Source organism: Rhinolophus sinicus, linkage group LG09 (genome assembly GCF_036562045.2).
Source record: "Rhinolophus sinicus isolate RSC01 linkage group LG09, ASM3656204v1, whole genome shotgun sequence".
Taxonomy (NCBI): Eukaryota; Metazoa; Chordata; class Mammalia; order Chiroptera; family Rhinolophidae; genus Rhinolophus; species Rhinolophus sinicus.
Window position 1 is genome coordinate 57,923,437 of NC_133758.1, and position 25,325 is coordinate 57,948,761.

General features: G+C 48.3%; 1 protein-coding gene across 4 annotated transcripts in view; it reads right to left on the reverse strand.

The window, feature by feature from the left end:
- Window positions 1-1,388: 1,388 nt before the first annotated feature.
- MGLL (monoglyceride lipase) overlaps window positions 1,389-25,325 on the reverse strand; it is a 150,740-nt gene continuing 126,803 nt past the window's right edge. For 2 of the 4 annotated variants that reach the window (XM_019718602.2, XM_019718601.2), the window contains exons 6-8: window positions 22,309-22,398; window positions 7,224-7,439; window positions 1,389-4,663 (exon numbers count right to left, since the gene is read on the reverse strand). In XM_019718602.2, coding sequence (XP_019574161.1) covers window positions 4,538-4,663; window positions 7,224-7,439; window positions 22,309-22,398 — 432 coding nt within the window. In that variant the 3' untranslated portion in view covers window positions 1,389-4,537. The remainder of the gene's footprint in view (window positions 4,664-7,223; window positions 7,440-22,308; window positions 22,399-25,325) is intronic. The other 2 variants (XM_074340474.1, XM_074340473.1) reach the window with 1 other exon arrangement.

Sequence of the window (25,325 nt, forward strand, 5' to 3'; positions counted from 1 at the left end):
AATGTCTACACCGAGGGCAGGGCCAGGGCAGGGCCAGCCCCAGCCATGCCCACAGGGTCCACTCCGTGTGTGGGGGGCCAGTGGAGAACAAGTATACAGGGCCCTTGTTCAGAAATGATTAAGAATTTCAAGACAGCAACATCAGAGCACTAAGCAAAACATGGGGCCCTTCTAAGGGTGGGCCCTTGGGTGACTGCATGGGTTACACACACATGAAGTCGACCCAGCATCCATACCCCAGCGCCAAACTCAGTGCCTGGCCCAGAGAGGACATTTGTCCTTCTCTCCTTCTTCCTTTCCCTCCCTCCCTCCCTCCCTCCCTCTCTCCCTCCCTCCCTCCCTCCCTCCCTCCCTCCCTCCCTCCCTCTCTCTTTTATTCACTCATTCTCTCTCTCCTGCCCCGCCCTTTCCTCCCTCACTGGAGAGTTGTTTATCAGGGAACCCAGGGAAATCAGACAGAGGTCTAATATGGGGACCCAAGCTTCTCGCAGTTCATTCCAGTGGCTGAGACAGAAAGCTACTGAGTAGACAAGCAGAACATAGATGGTATCAGATGGCAATCAGTGTGTTGGAAGAAGACAAGGCAGGGCAGGGTCCAGGGTGGTATGGTGACTGTGGACAGGGTGGTCTGGAAAGGCTTTATGGAGAAGGTGGCCAGCAAGGAGGCTGGCAGGTGGGGTCCGGTGGACACCGGAGGAAGGGCAAAGGCAGGGTGGCCATGCCCAAGGATCTGTAGGCTCAGTAAGGACTGTGGTCTGTGTCTAAGTGGGATGGGGGCCACAGGAGGATTTTGAGCGAGAGGTCATGTCTGAATCATTTAACACCCCTTCTGCTCATTGTGTGGAAAAAGACTGAAGGGGTACAAGGGGGGAATGGGGCATGCCCTGGGTCAGTAAGAGATGGTGATAGCTGTGAGGCGGTGGGGGCGTGGAGAAATGGAGAAAGAAATGATAGGTTACTATTGGGCCAGGTTTGGGGTCCTGAGAAGAGTGTAAAATGCTGTCCAGAGCTTTGACCAGAGCAGCAGCAGAGCTGGGGTGCCCTGTGCTGACATGGACAAGGCCCATGGTGGAGCTGGAGTGGTGGTGAAGATCAGAGCTTGTTTCTGGATACATGAGGCATCCGTGTGGCACTGTGGAGGAAGCAGTTAGTCACATGGTCCAGAGCTGGGGGTGGCCCAGCTCCTCCAGTATGCAGGGTGGCCAAGTCTGCAACGTAACACAATACATGCAATCTGCTCCTGGGGCAGAAGTCCCTGAGTACAGAGGACAGAAAATCAAGTCCACACACATGGGTTGGTATTAGGTGACTGGCTCAGCCCAGGCTCTCAATGCTGCTCTCTCTTTAGGGACTGTCATAGTCTCAGATCAGACAGACAGACAGCACCATTCAGAAAACATCTGGTTTATTAGGATTAGCTGTGGCATACATTGGTTCCTTTAATAGTTCTAAACTGATACACGTGTCCCCACTAAAACCATACATGTAGGGGTATGTCAAGCTGCAGTGATAATAGCAAACAGGTGAATTGCTTGGAAAATCCTTGTGATCCTAACGGGTTTATGTCAGTATGGTGAGAGAAAGAAAAGGTAGCTCGGGGCCTTGACATGGGATGCTGAGCTGAGCCAAGTGGGTGTTTAGAGTGCCCTTTTGTGCTCTCGCCTTGAGCCCCAGTGCCTCCCAGAAGCTGAGGGGGAAGCTGGGGTTGTTGCTGGGCGGTAAGAAGGCCCATCCATCCCCCATCCCTGCACAGTAATGGGGCCCCTTTGGGGTTGGGACTCCCACTGACTGCAGGTGGCATCTTTGCCTAGCAAGATTTTCAGGCATGAAACCTCTTTCTGTATGGACCAGCATGACCTCTGGGTTACAGGGGAAGGTGTGTTCACATCAGTGCTTGGGCCTAGTATTCCGAGGTATCCGTCCCCCTAGATGGGTTTGGATCAGCTGTGTCTCTGGGGTCTCCTCCCTGGCTGGCCTTTGCCTTCCTCTCACCTTTCCACGGCCAGGCTGTGTGTGACCTAGCTTCCCTTCCAAACCCAGCTCTTCTGTTCCGCTGCCATGGCACAACTTTGAAGCTCTGGATATCAATACTGAGCTGTCAACTTTGAGTATGAACTCAACTGGAGACTCGCACAGTTTTCCTGGTGTATCTCAGGTAAAACTCCAGATACAACTGATGTCTGGCTCTTGAGCTTTCTCCTTATTCAGCAGGTAGACGTGACATGGTTCTGTCCTGTCACCTCTCCTAGATTAAGAATCAGTCCCAGTTTCAAATATTCTTTTTTCTTTTTAACATAGGCAATTCTTTAAAGAGATATGTGTGACTAAATATGTCTCTAAATAAGAGCTTTCATATAAATTCATGCATCCAAAAGATTCCTGGTCAAATCATGTGCCTGATATTTAATATGGGAAATGGCATTGCCATCACATGCTTCTGGGAGAGGTGGGGTGTGGGTAGGGTGGGTGGGAGGTGTACTGTGTTTCCCTGAAAATAAGACCTAGCCAGACAATCAGCTCTAATGTGTCTTTTGGAGCAAAAATTAATTAAGACCCAGTCTTATTTTACTATAATATAAGACCAGGTCTTATATAATATACTATAAGACTGGGTCTTATATTAATTTTTGCTCCAAAAGACGCATTAGAGCTAGTTGTCTGGCTAGGTCTTATTTTCAGGGAAAACACGGTACGGCTTTGTGTGACCTGAACTATCAAAGCTCCAGCGAGAATTTCAGGTCTGGGCTCGTGGATGTCTTGCGGGTTTGGGAATTTGCAGTGTAGTTTCTGCTTTTCCTTAGCTGAGGAGCACAAACATTCACACAGCCTGCCAGCTGAACATGAGCCAACCTTCTTTTAGTGCATTTCTTACATTTTTCCTCCCTCAAAGAGAAGCCAAAGAAATAAGATGGGGCAATGGAAGCTGCTCTCTGCGGAGACCTGGGCCCTGCCCAGGGGGTGAGTGCCTGGGAACTTCACCTCACAAACCTGGGCCCTTAGGCAAGCATGACTGGGCTGGCTGTTGGAGGGGGACCAATTCCAGCTCTGACATGGTGTGGGCAGGTCCCTGGAGGGAGGGTGGATGGGCTGCCCTCTCTGGGGCCAAGAAAAAGCCCCAGAAGATCACGGTATGGGTGAAGGGCAGCAGTTTTGCTGCTGGAGGAAGAGGGGTGGGAGCCCCAACTGCTGGAGTCAGAGGCTCTGTCAGGGGAGTAGCCACCTCTTCTGCAGCTGAGGGCTCCTGCCTGCACTTTCCATGGGGTTCCAGTAGCTCTGCCACCCCCAGCCTTCCCTGCCCCCTGCCATGGTCATAGTTGCACTAAGGAGCCTACTGAGGGCATAGCAAGCCCCATTGAGAATGAAGGTTTTCCAGCGCTGACTGGTGATCCCTGTTTATTGCTGGCAGTAAGTGAGGGCCACAGGTTGGCACTTGAAAAATGCTGGTCAGGCACTGCGGGGCCCTGGCTGGGAAAGGCCCTGTCAGCCAGCCTCACCTGCCCACCCTGCTGTGGCCTTGGGGCTGCAGGGCCACAGAGTTGGGGATCCCTCATCCTGCCACCAGAGGTGGCTGTGCTGCCAGCACTGAGCTCCCAGGGTAGCTGTGGGCCCAGGCAGGCAGGGACCAGGGACAAGCCTGCCACTGCCACTGCTGGGACTCCGGGCCCTGCCTCCTGGGGTCTGTGCCTTGGCTCAGGGTCCCTGGCCAGCTTGTCTAATTCCTGTGCAGAGACATCAGGCTCTTGTGCCTCCAAGCCCTCGTGGTCCCACCCACCCAAATAGCTTTAGAATACATGTTTCATATTAGACATTTCCTCTTCAATACAATCATCTGTCATAATGTCAGGTAAAATGAGTCACGCAAGGAATAGCAGCCCCTGAATACCGTTCTCAGTGGGTAGCTTCAGGTTCCCTGGTGGGAACAAAGGGGAAGTAGGGTCTCCTGCCAACTTTTCTCTCTGGGCTAAGCCTGTTCCCCAAAAGACCGGCTCCCGCTGACAAGGAGCTGACATGGGTCATGGGGGACCGCGCATTCTGAAGAAGTGCCAGGCATTTTCTGCGTCTCTGAGGGCACATGAGTTTGCCCAGCAAGCTGATGCCAGCCATCCCAATCCCACCACGGTCAGAGAAAAGCCACAGAGTGAGGCAGGTGGGGTGGTGTGGGGGTGAGACTGGAGGGGTAGGCAGGAGGGGGAGTCCTCCAATTATTGCAGTCAGGTGTCCTGGAACACCAGGAATTCCTGGGACCCTTGCAGGAGCTAGGAGAGACATATTCCATCTCTGGAAAACTGCCTTTGACCCTTTTCTGTCTTAGTGTCTACCCTTTAAGGAAGATCCAGTGACAGACAGCCTAACATATGACAAGAATGTCTTTTTTTTTTTTCTTTAGTAAGTTATGCTAAGGATTCCTCCAATTTATGAATTTTTTTTTCGTGTTTTTTTTTGTTTTTTTTTTTTTGCAAGCCACATCTGAGAAGCCAGCTTCTGCCCTTCCTCTGCCCACTTCCCCAACTGTGGGACAGTTGACTGGACAGTGCCCTCAGGGTGGGGACCCTGTTCTCGCTGCCGCTGTCCTTTGAGAGATCCACATGTTTATTTCATGGAAGACAGAGTTGGTTACTTCAGGAAGCTCTTTGTGGAGAACGTGGTAGGCACCTTCATAAATCTGCAATTAGGAGAGACAGGAAATCAGGGCCACAGGAAGTGACAGGTGCAGGGAAGGAGGCCACGGGCAGCAGATGGGCAGTCACACTCTCTCCATGTCCCCAGGACTCGTGTCTTTATGGTGCCAATGCCTTTTGATTAGATGATGGTTCAAATAAACTAAAATGTCTCAAGATGTTCTAGCAGTTACTTTCTTAAATCAGCACATACCTTCCCTTTATTCCACTTCTCTCTCCAGCTGTGGACCTGGTCTCTGCCTCCATCTCAAAATGGTGATTTCCATTCAGTCTTCACTTCCTTGCCTTCCACTTGGACCTCAGCTGATCCCAGTCTACTTTCACTCCCACCAACCCACAGCAACTGTTCTTGGTACAGGCTCCAATGACCTTCAGTCAGCGTAGCCAAGGAACACTTTTGTTCTCATATTATTTGACTTCTCAATAACATTCAAAAGCTGTTAACCTTCTAGAAACACTTTCCTCTTGTAATTTCTTTCCATTCTTTCCCCAAATTTCCAATGAACTCTCTAGCAGGTATCTCAAAATGGAGCTCTCAACATTCCCCCTGTGTCACCCATCTCAAGGTGGGATGTCATAGACTCCGCACGTGTGCAGGCCCCAGCTCCGGATTCATCCTTAATCACTTGATCTCACTCCCTATAGTCACTGTCTCTCCAGGCCCTGCCAGGCTGTCCCCTGCCTTTGCTGCTACCACCCCAGACCAAGCCCATTCTCTTGGACTGAGTGACAACACGATCTTCCCACCTGGTGTCCCTGTCTCTTTTCTTGTCTCCACTTGACAGCTGGCAGGTACTTTGAGAACTGGAGTCAGACAGAGCATGTTCCTCTCCAGCTCAGAACACTCTGGTGGCTTCTTCACCGAACTAAGGAAAAAAGCCCAGATTCCTCCTCTGCTGCCAGTCCCCTCCCGTCACACACCACCTTCGCCCTGCTCAGTGCACTCCTGCTGCACTGGTCTCCTTCTGGTTACTTGTACACACCAAGATCTTTGCACCTCTGGTCTTCAAACTTGCCCTTCCCTCAGTCTGGAATGTTCTTCCACCACTATAATCACTGTCAGCTTTTGGGCTTGCTTGTCTATCTGAAGTAGGTGCTTTACCCCTTTTTTGGACCCCTGTCCCCACTCTCTGCTTAATTTCCTTCAGGGCACTGACCCTCTCCATCATGGTCATCCTGTCTGGTTGTTGGTTGCTCATCCTGTTAGGACATAGACTGCTTGGGGAAGTTGGGACTTTGCCTATCTTGTTCTCTGGGTCTGGCACAAAGTCAGTGCTCAATAAACACTTGGATTAAAGAAGAAAACGAATGAATGGAGAGTGAATGAACAAATGAAAACTCTGCATGGCCTTCTTTTGTAGGGTCACCAGGGTTCCATGACAGTAAAGGGCATGACCTGTGAGGTACCTTCACACAAACTGCAAAATGCCCATGATGTCTTATATTCTCCAGCATTAATAAGAACCATTTTTCCTTTTCATTTTTCTCCTTCTTTCTGTTTATCCATGAGTCTATATCTGGTAGTCAGTGTGGGCCAGGGTCTGCAATTCATAACAGTGTGAGGGGAGCACTTGACATTTTTCAAAGACGGGTCTTTTCAGCACAGTGAGGAATGGAGAGGAACAGTGTGCTTGGGTCAGAGGGTGTGAGTTTGAATCCTCAGTAAGTGTGGAATCTATAGTGAGTTGCCTGCTCTCATTATAACTTAGCAGGAAATGGCCCTGGACTCAGGGCTTCCATGTGTTCACTGCACAGGCCATAGTGGCATAGTCTGAGGATACACTCATTCCACTCATTCATCAGTGCATTGGGGCTGTGGTCTGCCCAACTGACCACAGAGAGCCACCTTCAGGGTCAACTCTCACCTGACAGGTACACAGTAGGTACTCCTCCTCCTTCCCGTACCCCCAGTTGGGGCTCTTCCCAGTTCAATCAGACAAACCAAAACAGGAATATCTGGACCCCAAAACCACGTTTTCCATCTGAAAGGCCCTTCAAGTTAGTCCCTTGTGGTCTGTGTGTCTGACAGGTCCTATGGTTAAGTCACAGGTCCCAGCCCCTCTACGGGACATGCTCTTGCTGATTCCCTTGCAGACCAGACCCGGCCATGTTCCACTGCACTGTGTACTCACAGCCCCTGGTGGTGGCAGCTAGTCTTGAGCTGCTGCTGGTGGTGCAGAAAACCAACCCATAGGGAGACTGGGCAGCCAAACACCCTTGGACCTTGGACATGGCAAAGCGGGAGACGAGCCCTTTCTTTGCCCAGTGCCCAGTTGCAGGTTTTTCTTTTTCTCGACCAGACATCTTCTGAGTGTTCGCTTTTTTATTCTCAAGGTTGTTCACACGAACAATCGGCTAATGGCTCATGTGCTTGCTTAGAATTAACAGCTGCCTCCTATTCCCGGTACTTATTTCCCAACGGAGCCAGGCTGGCCCCATCCCGAGATACCTCTCCTGGGGGTGGCCCTGGAGGATCTGGGCAGATGTGCCCAAAGGGACGCCACCTTCCCCGCCTTGGGGAAGTGAGAGAGGGCAGCTGCTCACCTTGAGTGTCTTGTCCTGACTCTTGGCAGACTCCATGAGCAAATAGGCCCCTTTGCTGTCGCACAGGCGGTCAGCAGAGCCCTGGAGCAGCAGGAAGGGCACAGTCAGCTTGGAGAGGGCCCGCTCCACCCGCGAGACGGCATTGAGCAGCTGGATGCCAAAGCACACTTTCAGTCCTGCCCGGCAGATGAGGGGGTCTGTGTTGTAAAGGTCCACCTGGAGGTAAAAGAGAGAGGGTTCTACCAGTTCATGAGCAGGGGATTCCCCTATTTCCTGTTAGTTCTTTCTTCTGCTCTGGCCTGAAGAGCTGATTCCATTCAATCAGCTTGGTCTCGGGCACAGGTGCCAAGAGCCAACAGCGTGGCCAGCCTTTCTATGATTGCACTACTTTCAATGCCTCTTCATAGACTTTGTTTATTCCACATTCATAACATATACCTGTAGACAATTTCACGTATTAATTTATGTATATTTTTATATAGGTAGCATTGTATTGTTCACTTTGATTATTTCACCCAAGAAGAGCTCTGAAGATGTTTTGGTGTTAGTTTGTATGGATTTTGTTTTCTCTATCTCCCCTGACTTAGTGTCTACCTGGTAGAAGTGGGTGAGGGGCACACACAAAATGCAGGGGCAAAGGGATCCATGGTAGAAGGCGTGGGGCTGGTTTGAGGAGTCCCTGAGGCACTTTGGCAGAGTACCACCCTACAAGCCTCAGGAGAAGCGAAGTCCAGGGCAGGTCTGCGCTGGGGTGGGCTCCAGCCTCCCTCTCCTCTGGGCTGCATAAGGCTGCCTGCCACCCTGACAGGGATGCCTGCTGCCTCTCTAGGGGATATGCCCAGAGGCTGGGTCCTCCCTTCTCAATCATCAGACTGCTCAGGACCTAACTCTGATACTCTCCCTGCTTATGGCTCAGAATCTGACCCAGCCTTTCATGGGGCTACCCTGACACCCTGTCCTCGTTCTTCCTGGCTTCACTTCCTGGCCTCTAAGGGGAGAGTGAGTTGCCTGCTCACTGTGGCCCCAGATGGGGCACTGGCCCCACAAAATCTGGGTTAGAAGTCTCTAGAACGCTCTTAGGCTTATATGCGCAGGTGTGAGGCCATAACACCTGTTCTCTCATTTCCCTCATCTTTGCGAGTGGTTCTTGACTGGCTGGAGAAGTGCCACATGGTGTCAGTACTGACAAGGGAGCAGAAGGGCCATGGGGTTGAAAAGTGCAGGGACAGCTAGAAGGAAATGTGTTTCTAGCTGCCCATGAGGCTGGCAGTGTCTCCAAAATCAGGGGCTATACTTCTTTTCTGTTACCATCCAGAATTTTGGGCCTAGTCTGGAATTTTGGATCCATGCCAAGAGGGGACAGGCTGTTCTGGGTCAACCCTGCCATCCCTGATTCCTCCCATGCTGGGCACCAAGCAGGCAAACCAGATCATTTGTGAAAAGCCACATGAGATAGATTAGCCACTTCTTGCAGCTGAGTGAAGTGAATCCTGCAGAGCCAGGCCATCTGTTTGGGGGCTGAGCGGGGAAGAGGCTGGCAGGGGCAGTGCAGGGGCAGTGCATGGCCACAGCCATTGCATATCCAGGGTCTGCAAGGAGCTTTGTTTGGAAAGAGAGCCCTGGGCTTAGAGTTTGTTCAGAACTGAGACTAACAAAAAGCAATAGCAACTGTAGCACCACTGACCAGACATGTACTTTGTGCCCAGCATGGTGCCAGGCATCACATGTAAGATCTCGTTTAGTGAAAAGAAATAAGAATAGCTAACATTTCTGAGATCTTTCTTCCTATGTGCACGCTCCAAGTGTTTAGCCCGGTTCACCTTCATAACCTTCACAAGTACCCTGTTTGAGGAATGGCTCTCATTATTCCTGTTTTGCAGAGAAGGAACCTATGTGTTATTCGTTACCCAGTTCCTGTTCTCCCCTACAGAACCCTGGATGTTTCATTTGGAACACAGCCACCCAGAATAAAGACTACATTTCCCAGCCTCCCTTGCAGTTAGGTATGGTCATATGACCATAGCTGGCCAATGGAAAGTGAGCAGCAGTGCTGTGTGCACCCTCTAGTCAAGGCTTGTCTTCTTTTCCTCCTCCCACCTACCAGAACACTGGCAGAGGAGAGGTAGTTGGGGCCTCAGGGACAAGGACTGCACCCCAGAAACAGCGAGCAACAAGATGAATTGGAGCACGTGGGACAGGTGACACTGAGAAATCACTGTGCAGAGAAATAAGCTTCTTTCTGCAGGCTGGCAGCCCTGCTAACAGCACTCCATTCGATGCTGCTGGGTCCTGGCTGCAGGGGACATGTCCTTATGAGTGCACAGGGCCAGAGCCCACTTGACCACCTCCTTTCTGAAGCCTCCTGCCACCTTGCCCTGCTGACCTGAAACATCCTGGCCAGAATAGGCCCCTTGGGGAGTCTGCTCTTGAGTTTAACTGCTCTGATGGCCCAAGTGGCTTCCTGCTCTTTGCTTCATTTTCTACATCTTGATCATGCAGGCCCTATTTACACAATGGCCAGTTCTGGGCCTGGGAAAGGAGCCACCAGATGTGTCGGGGAAAGGGCAGGCCCCTGGTGTGAGCCACAGCCAGGGCAGGAGGCGAGGGACAGAGGAAAAATGGGTTATGGAGCAAAGAGGAGGGCCACACGTCAAGGGGAAACTGAGGCTCAAAGGGCCCAAACCTTCCCCTCAAGTAACCGTTCTGGCCCAGTCACAGCAGACTTTGCTTTTTTGAGAGCTTAAGATCTAAATCCATACAAAGTCCTCATTGCAAGGTGAGAACATCACCTGTTTCCCCCAGGAAAGAGATGGACAGGGCTCTTCTTTCTAGACAAGTCCCAAGCCCAGAGCACTGGTCAACAGAATAAGCCCATTCAAAACCAAAGGTGAAAAAGTCAGTCCCAAAAGATGACTTCCTTTACGATTCCATTTCTACAACATACTTGAAATGACAAAATTAGAGAAACGGAAACTAGAAGCATGGCTGTTAAGGATGCAGCAGGAAGAACTGAGTGTGCTATACAAGGGCAACATGAGGGATATTTTTGGTGATGGGATGTTCTGTGGATTGGTTGTACTGATGTCAATTTCCTGGTTGTGATATTGTCCTGTAGTTTTGTAAGATGTCAGCATTGGAGGGAACTGGGTAAAAGGTCTATGGAATTGCTCTGTATTATTTCTCACAACTAAATGTGAAACAATTATCTCAAAATGAAAATTTTAATTAAAAACATAAAAAAGGCCGTTTTTGTCACTACCTCTTGTACCCTCCCCCCCCTGTATTTTTGGCTCACAACTGTTCCTGCCAGCTGAGAACAGTGTCTGCTGGGGACACGTCAGACAGAGGCTGAGGGCCCAGGTACAAATGACCACATCTTTGCTGCAGATGACTGACCTATGGATGAGACTTCAAGTCTTTTTTCTTGGGGATGGGGTGGTTTACTGAGAGTATGAGACCAGAGCAGTGAGAAGAAACTAACCATGATCTTGGCAAGACTCTTCTCTCTGAGATTCAGTTTGCTGGTTTGTGAGAAGGTGATAGTGGAAGTGCCTTAGAGGACACTAGGGAAATTCAATGGGATGATGTAGCCACAATGCCACGCCCAGGCAGGTCTGGCCCCACAACAAGGTTGATGATGTGTGGGTTGCTTCTGAATCTGACACTGGGAACAAGGGGAGGAAAGCCACTCCACACTGGAGGCCTCTCTGCCTCAGAGACCCCAAGCCACATGACCTTAGGTGAGGCTCTACCCCTTTCTGGGCCTCAGTTTTCCCACTGAGGGGACCTTGAAGAGTCCTTTTAAGTTTTAAGTTTCACAGGCTGTGAGTATTTTCCTGGCCTCTTGTGCATGTTTTAGAAATCCTCTAGTACCTTCCCTATTTTCTGGGGCTCTGAGAGCTCTCAGCAAGATTGAACTTGATAGCTAGGAACACGCCAACTGGGGCTTCTGACTTTTGAACACTGTCTCTCTCTGTGGGGGAGAAACTTTGCCTTAAAGTACAGTAAATATAGCTGTAATGCACGGCTGGGAGTTTTCTTAAACTTCATTGAGCAAAATCTAGGCACCATCCCTACAGTCAAATCCCTTGACCTATTTTTTTTTAAATCTGTTCCATGATGCAATGCAAATTACATTTTAAATTAGGATAATATTTAAAATAACGAACACATTGAGCCCTTAATTCTGTGCCAGGTGCTGTGTTAAGCACTTTACTTGTACTTGCTCATTGAATCTTCACAGGAACCCAAAGTAGGAACTCTTATTATTATCACCATTTTACACATGAGAAGAGAGGCTCAGAGAGATTAGGTGACCCACCCAAGGTTACACAGCAAAAAGGGGTGGAGCTAGGATAAAAACCTAGGCAGTCGGACTCCACCATCAGCATTCTTAACCACTTACCACGCTATGCTACCTGTTTAGAAAAGGGAAAGTAAAAGTGAGTCCTGTGGACTCACAGGACAGCCAGGAGCTATGGAGGTGGCATTCCTCAGAAAACAAAGGGGTGGATCCCTGGTGAGGACCATAAACATCTAGGTTTGACAGACAGTGAAATGACTTGGTGGGTCCCACAGTTTGCCACCATTCACAGACTGCCAAAGGGGATGGGGCACATTTCTGGGCACAGACAGGTATGTGCCCTCCTTACATGACATTGTTTCCCACTTCACATAGAAATACAGCCCACTAGGCCTAATCTCCTGCAGTTTCCCCTCTGTTACCTACATGTGTCTACAACTGGGTTTTCCTGACCCTCCTTCCCTCCGGTCTGTTCCCTTTTCCTATGGAAGTCTCATCTTTACACCTGTGCTTTGGAGCCCATCTCAGGACTCCCATCTACTTCCTCCATTGTTTAGAACTTTCTTAATCCATCCATTTTCATCACAGGGAAATCAGACAGCCTTCTCTGGCATACTGGAGAGAGTGTACAACAACCCAAGTGATCTTTGTGAAACCTAGAAACCCATGGGAACCCTACAGCGAATGGGTATGTCTTTGCAGAGATAACCTCCTCATTTCCCACCTTTGTTTTGAATGACAGTTTGTTGTGAAACGCACTTGGATGATAGAAAATCTTCTCCTATGTATAGTGGCATCCATTTTCCATCTCAAGTGGCTTTTCCAGCTCCTTGCTCTTAGACAATTAACATCTACTCCTCTTTTGGGTCTCAGCTCAGACGTGACCCCTTCAGGGACTGCCCAGGCTCCCGTGGTTAGCAGCCCTTCTCTGGCCTTGCACTCACCCTGGTCTTCCACCAGGTGTTTGTGTACCTCTCTCCCCACTGGAGTGTCGGCCCGTGGGGCAGGGCTTTGTGTGTCCTGCTTTCCCTGTGTCCTAGTATAGGAGGCCCTCGGTAAATATTGGCTGAATGAATGAACAAGCCAACCTTTCTTTAACCCAACCCGAGAAGCAACACCTCTGGGCACTGGGAGCCCTGCGCAAATCATATGGCAGCTGGGAACCTCTACACTGGGCTCACTGGCTGACAGCTGGCAAAGGGGCTCTTCACAGTGGAATGACACCCATTGGCCTTAGAGGAAAAGGTCCTTTATTAGTTCATTCAACTAAGAATGACTGGGCACGAAAGAAGAAAACCCCCTAAAGGTCAGCTCTGTGGAGCTGCTTGGTAGTGTTTACTTGTGGCTCACCGGGCTGTGTTCTCATGAATATCAGGCTTGTGGAATATTCTAAATGCAAATAATAATTTAGCATAGAAATTGGCCTGACTACGGAACATACTGAACACTAGAAACAGTCTTGCCTGGCAATGCCAGTGCCTGCTCCCTCTCTTCATGTGTCCCCTCCTCTTGGGTCTGATCAATTCTCACCCTAGCACACTGTGCCCAGATTCTCCCTGGACGCTCCTGTCCCTGAGAATCCTGCTGTGCTTCCCACCCACTGCAGGGCCAAGTCCAAACTCTTCCCATGCCTTGCAAGACCATATGTGATGGGGCTCCAACCACCCCTCCGCCTCAACACTCCTCCCCACCCTTGTACCTCTGGGCCCTCGTATGGCTGTCCCCTCAGCCTTGGCTGCCTGTAGAATTTTTCCTTTCTTTTGACACTTAGCTCAGCTGCCTCTTCCTCCAGGAAGCCCCCTGTTCTCCCCAGTGGCACTGTGTGTGCTATCCCCAGCTCCTGCTCCTTTCAAGGGTTCATCATCTGTACCAACAGACTGGGGACTGCCCCTGACGTTTCTAGTTTCCAGAATGCCCCTTTGCCACGCCCTTACTCCTGTCTACGAGCAATTTCCTGTTCCCCTTTAAGGCTCAGTTCAAGTGTTCCCTTTCATTGACAGGGGCCCAGACACTGTCAGTGAAATTCATGCCTTTCTCCCCATGGCTTCTGCATCTTTGCAAACGTTACTTTAAAAGCAGCTGTGATAACAACAGCTCCCACCTACCTAGTGTCTATGCTGTACCAGGCTGCAGCCTGGTCCCCCAAGGGACCCAAGGATTAGTGAACTGAGTGTGGTTTCCAAGGTCACACTGTGGCACAAAGAGACAGAACTGGAGAGCTGGGTCTAAACTCAGGCCTTTTTGCTCTTCCCACTGAGCCCTCTGCCTCTTTGTCTTCTGTAACAGAACCAATGATGTGCCTTTCTCTCCCTGTGACTATGACCTCAGAAAACAGGGTAACTTATCGGGTATCCCCAGCCTCCAGTTCAGGACCTGGCCCAAAGTGGGAGCTCCACGCAAGTTTGTTGATTTGACATGCCGCCTGCAGGATGGCAGAGGGGATATAAGGGCCCTGCCTGACTTGGCAGAAAGTCTCCCTGGCTCAGTTGAGCAAAGCAAACACTGTTTACCAGGAGCCTAGTTCCTGTTATGATTGCTGGAACAAGCACCCAACTTTGGTGGTGGAAATTCCCAAGCCAGACAAGAACCATCAGAAATAAGGACGCTGCAGTTCCATTTTGGATATAAACAGGATTTATCAGGATTAGCTTATATGTATGAATTGCCACTGAATCAAGGGCATGTGAATTACTGGACATTTTTTCCCCCAAGAATTACTTTTTGCTATTAAAACTTGAACTCCTGGACATCTGGTAGGTCACGGCCCTGGATACGTGGGCACAGGCAGTGTGCACACACCTACCGCAGGGTGCTGGGGCCTCCTTTTGGAGGGTGTGAAGGTCTTTTACAACCAGAAGTGAGGCAGAAAGTCAACCTCACTTGCTCCTTTGGGATGGAGGTCCCCGAAGTGCGACCCTGGACCCAGACATAGCTCGACGACCCAGACTGGTCACCAAGGGAAGAGGAAATCAACCACCACATTGTCTACCCAATCACACTGGCCACAGTCATCTTTTCACAAGCCCAGGGATTGAATAAATAAGAGAAACAAGAAAGAATTACTGGGATCTCGCATGACCACTTTCATAACTGCTGGGCACAAACAGCAAGACTGTACGATCTCAAGTCGTAAAAGTTATTGACAACTAAGGAAATCAGAATAGGGACTAGATCGAGAATAATGATAAGGAATTGTTGCCACTTTTCAAAAGTGTGATAACGGCATGGGGTTGTATGTGTGAATGTCCCTGTTGGGCAACACGTGCTGAAGTATTCAAGAGCTAAGTATCATGGTGTCTGCAACTTCGTTTCAGAAGATTCAGCCCAAACAATGTATCCACTTAATGACATTGAATTTGGCAATAATTTTTAATATGACACCAAAAGTTTAGGTAATAACAAAAAAAAATAGATAAATTGGATTACATCAAAATGAAAACCTTTTGCACATCAAAGAATACTACCAATGGAGTGAAAAAGCACCCAATAGAATGGGAGAAAATATTTCCAAATCATGTATTTCATAAGGAGTTAATGTCACAATATATAAAGAACTTCCACAACTCAACACTGAAAACCAAATAACCTGCTTAAAAAATAGACAAAGTACTTGATGGACATTTCTCCAAAGAAGATGTATAAATAACCAATAAGCACATGAAAAGATGCTCAACATCAGTAATAATTAGGAAAATGCAAATCAAAACAGTCAGGCAATCCCACTTCTGAGTATAAACCCAAAAGAACTGAAAACAGGGTATCAAAGAGAACATTGCACAAGCATGTTCATAGCGGCATTATTCATAATAGCCAAGAGGTGTCATGGATGACAGGATAAACAAAATGTGGTATAGTCATACAATGGAATATTATTTAACTTTAAAAAGGAAGGAAATTCTGACACATGCTGCAACGTGGCTGAACCTAGAGGATATTATGCTTAGTGAAATAAGTCAGATATAAAAGGACAACTACTGTATGAGTCCACTTATATGAGATTCCTAGAATAGTCAAATTCATAGAGACAGAAAGCAGGATGGTAGTACCAGGGGCTGGGGGAGGGGAATGGGGAGTTAGTGTTTAATGGGCACAGAGTTTCACTTTGGGAAGATGAAGAAGGTCTGGAGATGGATGGTGGTGACGGCTGCACAACAATGGATGTACTTAATGTCACTGAACTACATGCTTAAAAAGGCTTAAGGTGGAAGATTTTATGTTTTGTATATCTTACCAAAATAAATTTTAAAAAGATTTAAAATCTATATCCATATTGATATTTTCGCATAGATAAGACAGTACGGCAGAATATTTCCAATTGGTGAATCTTGGGGAGGACTATATGGGTGTGTGTTGCACCACCTTGGCAACTTTTCTGTAGGTTTGAAATTTTCCATAATTAAATTGGAGGGAAAAACCGATGACTGACTTTGCCCTCTCCTTTCCCCACAAGCTCGGTTTTTCATTCTTTGTTTTGATTCCCTTTGCTAGTAGAAGCCAAACATCCCTTGGGCAGGCAGGGAGACCCTGTGGTCAGAGGCCTGTCTGGGGCTGTGTCTGGCTCCACTTCTCCAAGCCTTGCCAGGTCAGTTGCATCGGATCCTCATGTAAACGAGGGTTCAATCTAATAGCGTTTTTGACAGAGCTTTGCAAAGGCTGTGTTGTGTTCCTATGTGAGCACACCTGAGTGTGCTACTTCCTTCTTCGACCACATGAAGGTACTTGGATGAGCTTAGCTTGGCCTGCAGGGCAGGGAGAACGCCTCATTCTGTCTTGGGTCTGGCTGGCAGCTGGGACTACCCCTGACAGTCTCTCTATAGAGTCCCTGGCTTTTCTGCTGCTATTAACGTCACTGACTTCAGGGACCTGACTGTCCCGTGCTCACAGCTGCTTCTCCCAGAGTTAGCAGGAGGAGGGCTGGGAGCAGGAAACATCTGGGGGAAACATCTGTAGCAAACAGACCCCATGTTGCAGGGTACAAACCAAGACAGACCCATTCTCCAGCTGCCCCTATATGGAGCTATGCACACCAAGACATGTTCTAATGGCTCGTTATGTTTTTTAAGGGATTGGTAAATTACAGCTGCCTCAAATAGACAAGTCTTCTTTGGGGAATACAAGGGAATTACATTTGTGAATGCAGCCTAGAAAAAGTGCTACATACCTCAATGCTGAATATCACTATGGTCACCTTCAAAGTACTCCCCTTGGGAAGCTATGCACAGACGCCAGGGCTTAGTCCACCCTTCAAAGCAATTTTGGAACTCTTTTTCTAGAATGGCCATCAGAGCTGTCATCATATTATCCTTGATGTCCTGAATGTCATCAAAATGTCTTCCTTTCAATATTGTCTTTATCGTTGGGTAAAGAAAGAAGTCATTGGGGGCCAGAGCAGGTGAGTAGGGAGGGTGTTCCAATAGTTATTTGTTTACTGGCTAAAAACTCCCTCACAGACAGTGCTGTGTGAGCCGGTGCATTGTCATGATGCAAGAGCCATGAATTGTTGACGAAAGCTCAGATTGTCTAACTTTTTTATGCAGCATTTTCAGCTCTTCCAAATAGTAAACTTGGTTAACTGTTTGTCCAGTTGGTACAAATTCATAATCCATCTGATATCAAAAAAGGTTAGCAACATCATTGCAACAAATTCACGAACTTAATTGTCAGACCTCTTATAAGATATGATTGATGCAGAGTCATAAAATAAAATTGGCTAACCAAACTGGGAGTATTGGAAAGTTAATAACCAGTTATTGGAGGGAACTGCTGTGGGAGGCTGTGTCCTGTGGACAGAGTAGAGGCTGGGGCCTATCTTTAGCTGTGGTTATAATTAGTCAAAAGCGTCAGTGTGGCTGAACTTTCCAAGACCTGGCAGAAGTTTTCTGCAGGCCATGGGTGGAAGGTGGCCTCCTGGCATGTGGGTGGGAAACCTGCAGGGAACAGGGGAGCAGGGGCTTAATCCTTGACGCTGGTACATCTGAAACACCGGATGGGGTCTGGAGTGGCATCCACTTATAGAAATGAACTGAACTGGAGTTGGCCACTCCTCACAGCTCTCACTACATGGCCAGGCAGCATGATATAAACCAGCCAGGATGCTCCTGGCGGGCATCCCAATGTATTTATAAAGGACAGAGACTTGGTTCTAGAAAACGAAGTGCCTCGGTATATAAACAGTGCATGTCTCCAGTGAAAGATGTGTTCAGAACCACAGCATCTCTTCCTCCCAGCTTCTACCCAGTTCACAGGTCGAAGGATGGAGCTCAGAAAGAAAGCTATGCATTCTGTTTGGAATTAACTGCATGGTTAGCAATGGTGTGAGGGCAGGAGGAGACTCTGAGCAACACCCCTCCTCACCTCTTCCCCCATGTCCTTCACTGGAGAACTATTGAGAACATTCAGAGTGGGAGGGATTCATCACATTTCGAGGGTGGAAAGACTAATATGTCAGTACTCCACTGTTCTGACCAGGAACTCTAAACATGTAGACAAACGAAAAATGCCTGAGTAGTAACTTCTTTGTTCCCAGGATTTTAGTGCCAAAAGCACTTGGCTCAGAGCAGAGAGGTCTGGACTCAAATCCTTACTTAGTAGCTGTGTATCCTCTGGTGAGTGACTTGCCCTGTCTGGGCCCAAGCTTCCATAAATGCAAATGATTATAATAAGACTGCTCTCTCACAGCTGTGGGAGATGGAAGGGCTAGTCTGACACAGAAGAAGGGCGCAACTATCATGGAATGGATGGTGTTGCACACTCCAAGGCACTTTTAGTATTACTCCTGGAGGCTACACATGCCAGGAGACTGTGCGTCTGTGGGCTGGCAGCTGTGAAGCGATGCTAGTGAACGGTTTTGCGCTAACAGTCCTGGGTAGGTTGCGAGAACACTTGCCACAGCAAAGCCCAAAGAAACACCCTGCTTTTGACATTAGAATGGCAGAGCCAGCCTGTTTCCCCAGAGACAGACTTCCAAATCTTCCCAAGAGCCTGCCCCCGCAGCCCCCTACTAAGCCTGTGCTCTTTCTCCAAGGGCCAGCAGGCTTCAGTAAGCTTGTTAGACAAACATCTCTTTTCTTTTTGAGGCTTTTACAGCTGCAGGGCTCCATGGGAAATATCTTAGTTAAAGATGTGCCTTAAGACATCCTGATGTTAGATCCTGGGAGGCACGTTTTCTGAGCACGTCTCCTTCTGGGTGGTGCTATTTTTAAAGCTAAGCAGAAGGTTCAGAGAGGGGACTGGTGAGGCGCGAATTCTCCCTGCTCAGGAATGGAAGCCCTTGCTCCATTCGTTCCAAGGGAGTGCAGTCTTGGGGCTGATCAGCCATGTCCCTCCTTGGGAGTCTCCCCAGAAGGGACATTTACTAGTGTTTCTATAAAATGACCTAATTTACCTACCCAGCCAGAAACCTGATACCTGATCATGTGCAACCAGGGATTCAGGGAGAGCCTGTGTGCTGCGTATTCACACCAGACTCTTCCATGTGTTTAAGGCCTGCAGTGGAATTTTCCACTATTTCAAAAATGAGATTAAAAACTCAGAGTTGCTGCTTTTAAACAAAGAAGGTTTGGAATCATTTCATTATCTTTTTTTTTTCTTCCTCTTGGCCTAAGTACTTTCAGGTGGTGAGATACATGACTCTGATTTGCACCTGGATGTTTCCTCTCAGGGATCTCAAAGAGAGATCCCTCTCTCTGTTAATCTGTTGCTGTCCAAGCATACCTGCTGCAAAAATAATTGCTTTTACTAGAGATTGCACATTCAAGCCGGAGCCAATATGGTGGATGCTGGCAGGTGGACGAGCCCCTACCCCACACTGACTCTCCTCACAAGGTGAATCCTGCACACAGAGCAATGGCCCCCAGCCATGGCCTGGCTGCGTGGACCAGTAATTATAAAACAGGAAAAAAAGAGCTTAATGATTGTAAATACTAGCTGGAAGGAGGCACCCAAGCATGGACTTTTGAACCAAATTGGTTCAAATCCCAGCTCTGCCCTCTGTCTCATTGTGCAACCTTTGACAAGTTATTTAACCTCTGAGTCTCAGTTTCCTCATCTGTGAAATGGGTTTAATGTTGGTTTCATTCATGTCAGGATTTAATGAAACTGCATATGTTTGGTTTTGGTCTTTCTGGATCCTAAAGTTGTACCTTTTCACCATGTAGATCTGCTTTTTGAAATTACAATTTTTTTCTTTACTCAAATATTCTTTGACCCACCAATTTTGGCTCTAAGATGTGGGTTTGGGAGGCACTGTGGGTTTTAAAAATTAGATTAAATTAAAATTAAAATTGAATGTTGATGACTTGAGTGCATCAGATACCGTCTGGCTCCCCGCAGGCCCTACCACTCCTTAGAGCCTCTCACCAGCCAGATTCATAATGAGGTGCTGGCCCTGGAGGCCTGGGAGTTTCGACCCCTCATCAAGAATGTCTCCCTCCCCATTAGGGATGATTGACACTCAGTTGCCCACTCTCTAGGTCACTCAGAGGGCCAGGAGGCCAAGTTTTATAATGAAGCTAAAGGCCATTGCTCAAGTCCCAAGGAGACCTGGGAAACCCAGAGCACCCCGTTCCGTTTTACAAGGTTCTTAGGAAGCCACTGATTTCGATTTCAAATTCCTAAAGCAGGACTAGAAACTGAGGCAGAAGAGTGGCAAAATGACTTGCTTAATCCCGAAGATAATTCCAGTGTCTTCCAGATGCCCAAGGTTGCTGCCTGTCCTCTGGCTGTAAGTCTGCAGGGGGTTGTTGCTCCCACAGACACAGCAGGTACTGGGGACCATACCCATCTAAGCTCTCAGACTAGTCCCATCAGTGGGTGATCCAGGCAGGTCCTCTCATCTTGCAAAACCTCAGTATGCTCATCTGGGGCTTCCGTGCATGGGTAAGCATGCAGCACCCAACTGGCATGGAGCATAAAGACCCAATCAAAGGCAGGTATAAGTGCTGGCCTTTCACTAAACAGGTGGTGGACTGGTTCACTGGGCAGCAGTTTAAGAGACCAACCCCAACCTCTGGGGTTTTGGGCTCTGCTCAGATCCACTGTCTTGGGCACACTGTTGATCTTGACCTTTTGACTATGCTAACCTTAGTGCCTAGTCCCACAAGTGGTGACATTGACCAACGGCACAGCCTCCCAGCTTATCTCCCCCAAAGCCACCTTGCCCCTTCTTTCTAAGCTTCTCTCAGCTAGTTTTGCTTTTATAGAAGGAAGTACCACTCTGCTCAGGGGCTGCAACACACTCCCAGGAGGGCAGTGGCTCCTGGGAGATGGGGTGTGTGGGCTACCTCATGATCTGTCCTCAGTTTACCCCTTGACACTCTCCTGTTGCTTTACATGTGGTCAAACCAAACTACTGGCTGTTCTGCACTTGTGCTGTCCTTTCTCTACACCAGGGTTCTTTAATCATGCTGTTCCCTCCAGCCGAACCCTCTTCCTCTGATCCACCTTCAGCCCAGCACTGCCCCCACAACCAATGAACATAGGACATTTGGCCTGGCCTGAATCCAGTCTTCTGTCCTCTGCTACTCCACCCCTCTTGATTCATGAGGTTGGGTGGGGTTGACACTGCCCCTTTTCCTGGACAAATAACCCAGGCTTGGACAATCAGCTAATAAGAATCAGCCCTAGGATTTTTCTTGGAAAGAGGTGATGACTTTCCACGGGGCTTGCTCATGTAAAGCTTCCAGTGGCCATCTCTACCTCTACTTGTGGAAAGTTTGGTTGGGAATAAAGCCAAACTAGGGTATATGAGACCTGGGGAGAATGGATGGTGAATAAGACTTTTGAGCCCCTGGACCCACCCATGCCTGAAGCTTTTATTTATATGAGGTTGGAAAATTAAGTTTGTGAATTTGTTGCAACAATGTTGCTAACCTTATTTGATATCAGAGGGATTATTCATTATGAATTTGTACCAACTAGACAAACAGTTAACCAAGTTTACTATTTGGAAGTGCTGAAAAGGCTGTGTGAAAAAGTTAGATGACCTAAACTTTTCACCAACAATTCATGGCTCTTGCATCACAACAATGCACCAGCTCACACGGCACTGTCCATGAGGGAGTTTTTAGCCAGTAAACAAATAACTGTATAGGAACACCCACCCTACTCACCTGATCTGGCCCCCAATGACTTCTTTCTTTACCCTAAGATAAAGGAAATATTGAAAGGAAGACATTTTGATGACATTTAGGATGTCAAGGGTAATACGATGACAGCTCTGATGGCCATTCCAGAAAAAGAGTTCCAAAATTGCTTTGAAGGGTGGACTAGGCGCTGGCATCAGTGCATAGCTTCCCAAGGGGAGTACTTCGAAGGTGACTGTAGTGATATTCAGCAATGAGGTATGTAGCACTTTTTCTAAGATGAGTTCACGAACTTAATGGTCCAACCTTTGTATTCACCAATAAATTTCAGTTTTGCTTAAATCGCTTTGAGTTAAATTTCTGTCACTTACAAGCAACAGAGACCTGACTGACATACACACAACTTCATCTGGTTAGCTCCGTTGCTAACCATTTAGGGCACAGCTCAGACATCACAGCCACCCATCCCTTCCCTCCCGATCCGGAAGCCAGACGGCATCTCATGCATCGTCATATCCCTATCATTTCATGCAGGGTCTCGGCAAAAAAGGCGACAAAATGCCTCAGGCAGAGCTAAATCTCAGATTTCCCACTGGGGCTGCTGCCTTCACTGCTTACCAGCCCCAGCCACACACACCCCCTCCGAACCACCTCCACCCCCAGCCACTCTTTCACCCCCCAGGTTTTCAGAGACTCTCACCTCCGTCTTATTCCGAGAGAGCACGCTGGCATCAATTGGGCCCAGGGACATGTTTGGCAGGACAAGGTTGAGAACTTTCGCAGCAAGGACCTAGCCAGGAAGGGAAAACAAGGGTGTGAGTGCAGTGGGATCCATGCCCAGCTCTGCCCACGGGACAGTTTACAGTAAATTACAGAAAGTGACACCCAAACTGAACATCAGCCAGGTTTGTTTCCCAAGGCTGAGCACCCTGGGACTCTCCCTGCTCTGACTCAGATAGTCTTGAGCTAGTCTGGTTGAGATTCCCCTGGGGAGCGGGTGAGAGGCAGCCACCAGGGCTGACGGAGGGAACGCCACGTCTGTTTTTTGTCTGCTATAGATTCCATGCACTCACCCTCCCCACAATCACTCATCAGTCATAATTTTGAATTATTTGCAGGCTAGGCTGCCTAGCTGAGCTCTTGTGTACTAGGCACTTCTTAGGGGGTCCTAAAAAACACAGCAGGAACAGAATCACCTGAGAGTGAAGCCACATAGCTCAGAAGGCCCCAAAGGAATCTGCTTAGATCAGAAAGAATCTGTTGATTGTTGTGGTTTCTCTTGGAGGGGAGCAGAAATAGGTACCAGGCCTGATTAGATGTGTGGCAGAGGGAGCAAGATGCGACTTCATTCCTGCCTGTGCTGCCTCACACATGTGGATATGCGGGCTGACCATCGCTGAGTCTCTTCTGTTTCCTCAGCTGCCAAGGGAGACCACTGTGCGCAAAAGCACTGGACTCACAGCAGGTGCTCAATATATGCTCCTTGAACTTGAACCTGATTCAGATACAGGCCTTCCTGGCCCACCCCACCTCATCTCTACTGCCGGATCTGGTGTTTACCCAGGAAAAGTGTGAATCTGGATCTCACACTTCTGCCTGCAGAGGGGGACTGTTCTCATTTCTGCACTGTGCATAGACTCTAGGGGATGAAGGATGCTATTTCAAAAGTGAACTGTGAAATGCTGAAATTAGAATCACATGGAAGGTGGAAAACAATGAATTCTCAGTGCATGTTAAGGGACCACATCCTGCAGCTAAAAAGTGATGTTCCCTTGTTACCCTTGCTGGGGTGCGGTGGGGTGGGGGCACTAACATCTACCGAGTAACAATCTTTTGGTGCATTGGGCACAGTCATAGGTGCCCAGTCTTTTAATGTTGACACAAATGCTGTGAGGTGAGTTTACCCTGATATAACAGACAAGAAAACAGAGGCTCAGTGCCACACCATGAGGTCAGCTAGAAAGGGGGCGAGGCCACTCTTCCCCTTTATGCCACCGGCCGTCATTATTCACTCTCTCCCTATATGAATGCAACTGAGAGCCTAAACTGTCCTATGGATGATCAAGAGCCATAGGCACTGATGCTATCCAAGGTGACAATCGCTGTGCTGCCCAATCTCTTTTACAGTCAGAGCTATAAAGCGTTCTATTCCTTGGAACACACATGCCTGATGCAATCTCATGCTGCCAGGGGCCAGGCAGGGCTTTGCTCCTAAAAGAACATATGTGCTGCACCTACTGTGGATTCACATGGTCAACTCTCCATTTTTCAGTGCAGGAATGGCAGTGCCCTGCCTCTAAGACTCTTGCAGCTCATTGCACCCCAAGGCTGGTGCCCAGGCATGCAAACCCCATGCAGATTGATTCTCTGTCATCAATGTGCCAAGCACTAACGCCAAGCTCTGAGCTGACCTGTGACAGTCTAGCATAGAAATATAAGGAAATCCAACATGGAGAACTAGGTTAGCACTTGAGTCAGTCCACACAGCCTGAAGCCTCATGGGATGGACATGATCTATTGGGCAGGTTCAAGAAGCAAGGGGGGCTGTGGGCCAGCTCCATGGACAAGAACCAGACCAGAAGGGCTCAGAATTCTTGGGGCTCTACAAAAGGAAAGGACTTAGGGGTTCTGAACACAGATCAAACGTCTGTGACCTCCAGGAACTGGGGGCGCCTCTGGGAACCTAAATTCAGCAGTTGGTATTTACGCTTTCAAGGGTTAAAATTTTTTTAATAAAGAGAAAACACAACAGAAAGAAGTGCACTGTGGGCATGCTAGTGTAAGGAGGGTGGACTTTTAGGGACTTATCTCCTCCAGCAATGGTGGCCCAGAGGCAACACTATTAGGAAAAAACTTTATATCCCAAAGTCTATAAAATAGCATCCAGACATTCTGCTGTTCTTGATGACTCTTGCCCACAGCTCCGAGTGGACACAGGGGCTGATGGTTGACTCCACGTGTAACCCTGCCATGCCCAAGAATCACAGGGCAGCAGTGTGTGATAGGACCCTGTGCAAACGTCAATCTCCAGATGTTGTCCAATTTAGCTTGTCTGCCTTCCTGGTGCAACATGGCCTTCTCAAGGACAGGGCTGTTTTTCTGCAAGCTAGCTTCCTACCCATTCCCAGATGAGAGGACTAATAGCCAGGAAAAGGCCCAAGGACATAGCACCTTGGCATTCACCCTGAAACAAAAGCAAGCAGAGAGACCACACAGCACCCACTTCATTTCTCTGAAGCCCACCAGCAGATTTTTCATTTGTGAACGATTTATGTTTTGTTACCCTTCACCTGATTCTGTATGGACCTGGGCACACAGGAGTCGGCCATCGCAAAGAGGCAGACTTACCTTTGTCTTTGAATCTATGTTCCTGCCACTGGCACTTCTTAAACCAAAACATTTATACCCGAAAGTGTCAAGGTCTCTATTTTCAGAAGATGCTGACAGTTTAGGCTTGACAAGGATCAGAAAAAGCCATGCTGTGGCTGGAACCATCCTTGCTCTGATTTCACAGAGGGTGGTGAGGGGGACTAGAAAGCTAGGAAGGACTCTACCTCTAGGAGAGAATTATAGGAAAAAACTTGTTCTGTCCTTTCTCTGAGCCAGTGGTCTTTTCTTCCTTTTAACAGGGGAACTATTTACAGCTAAAGGAAGTTTTTAGGAAAAGAGCTTCCTAGGAAAAATAAAAGAAGATGAAGCATTTGCTTTACAAAAAAT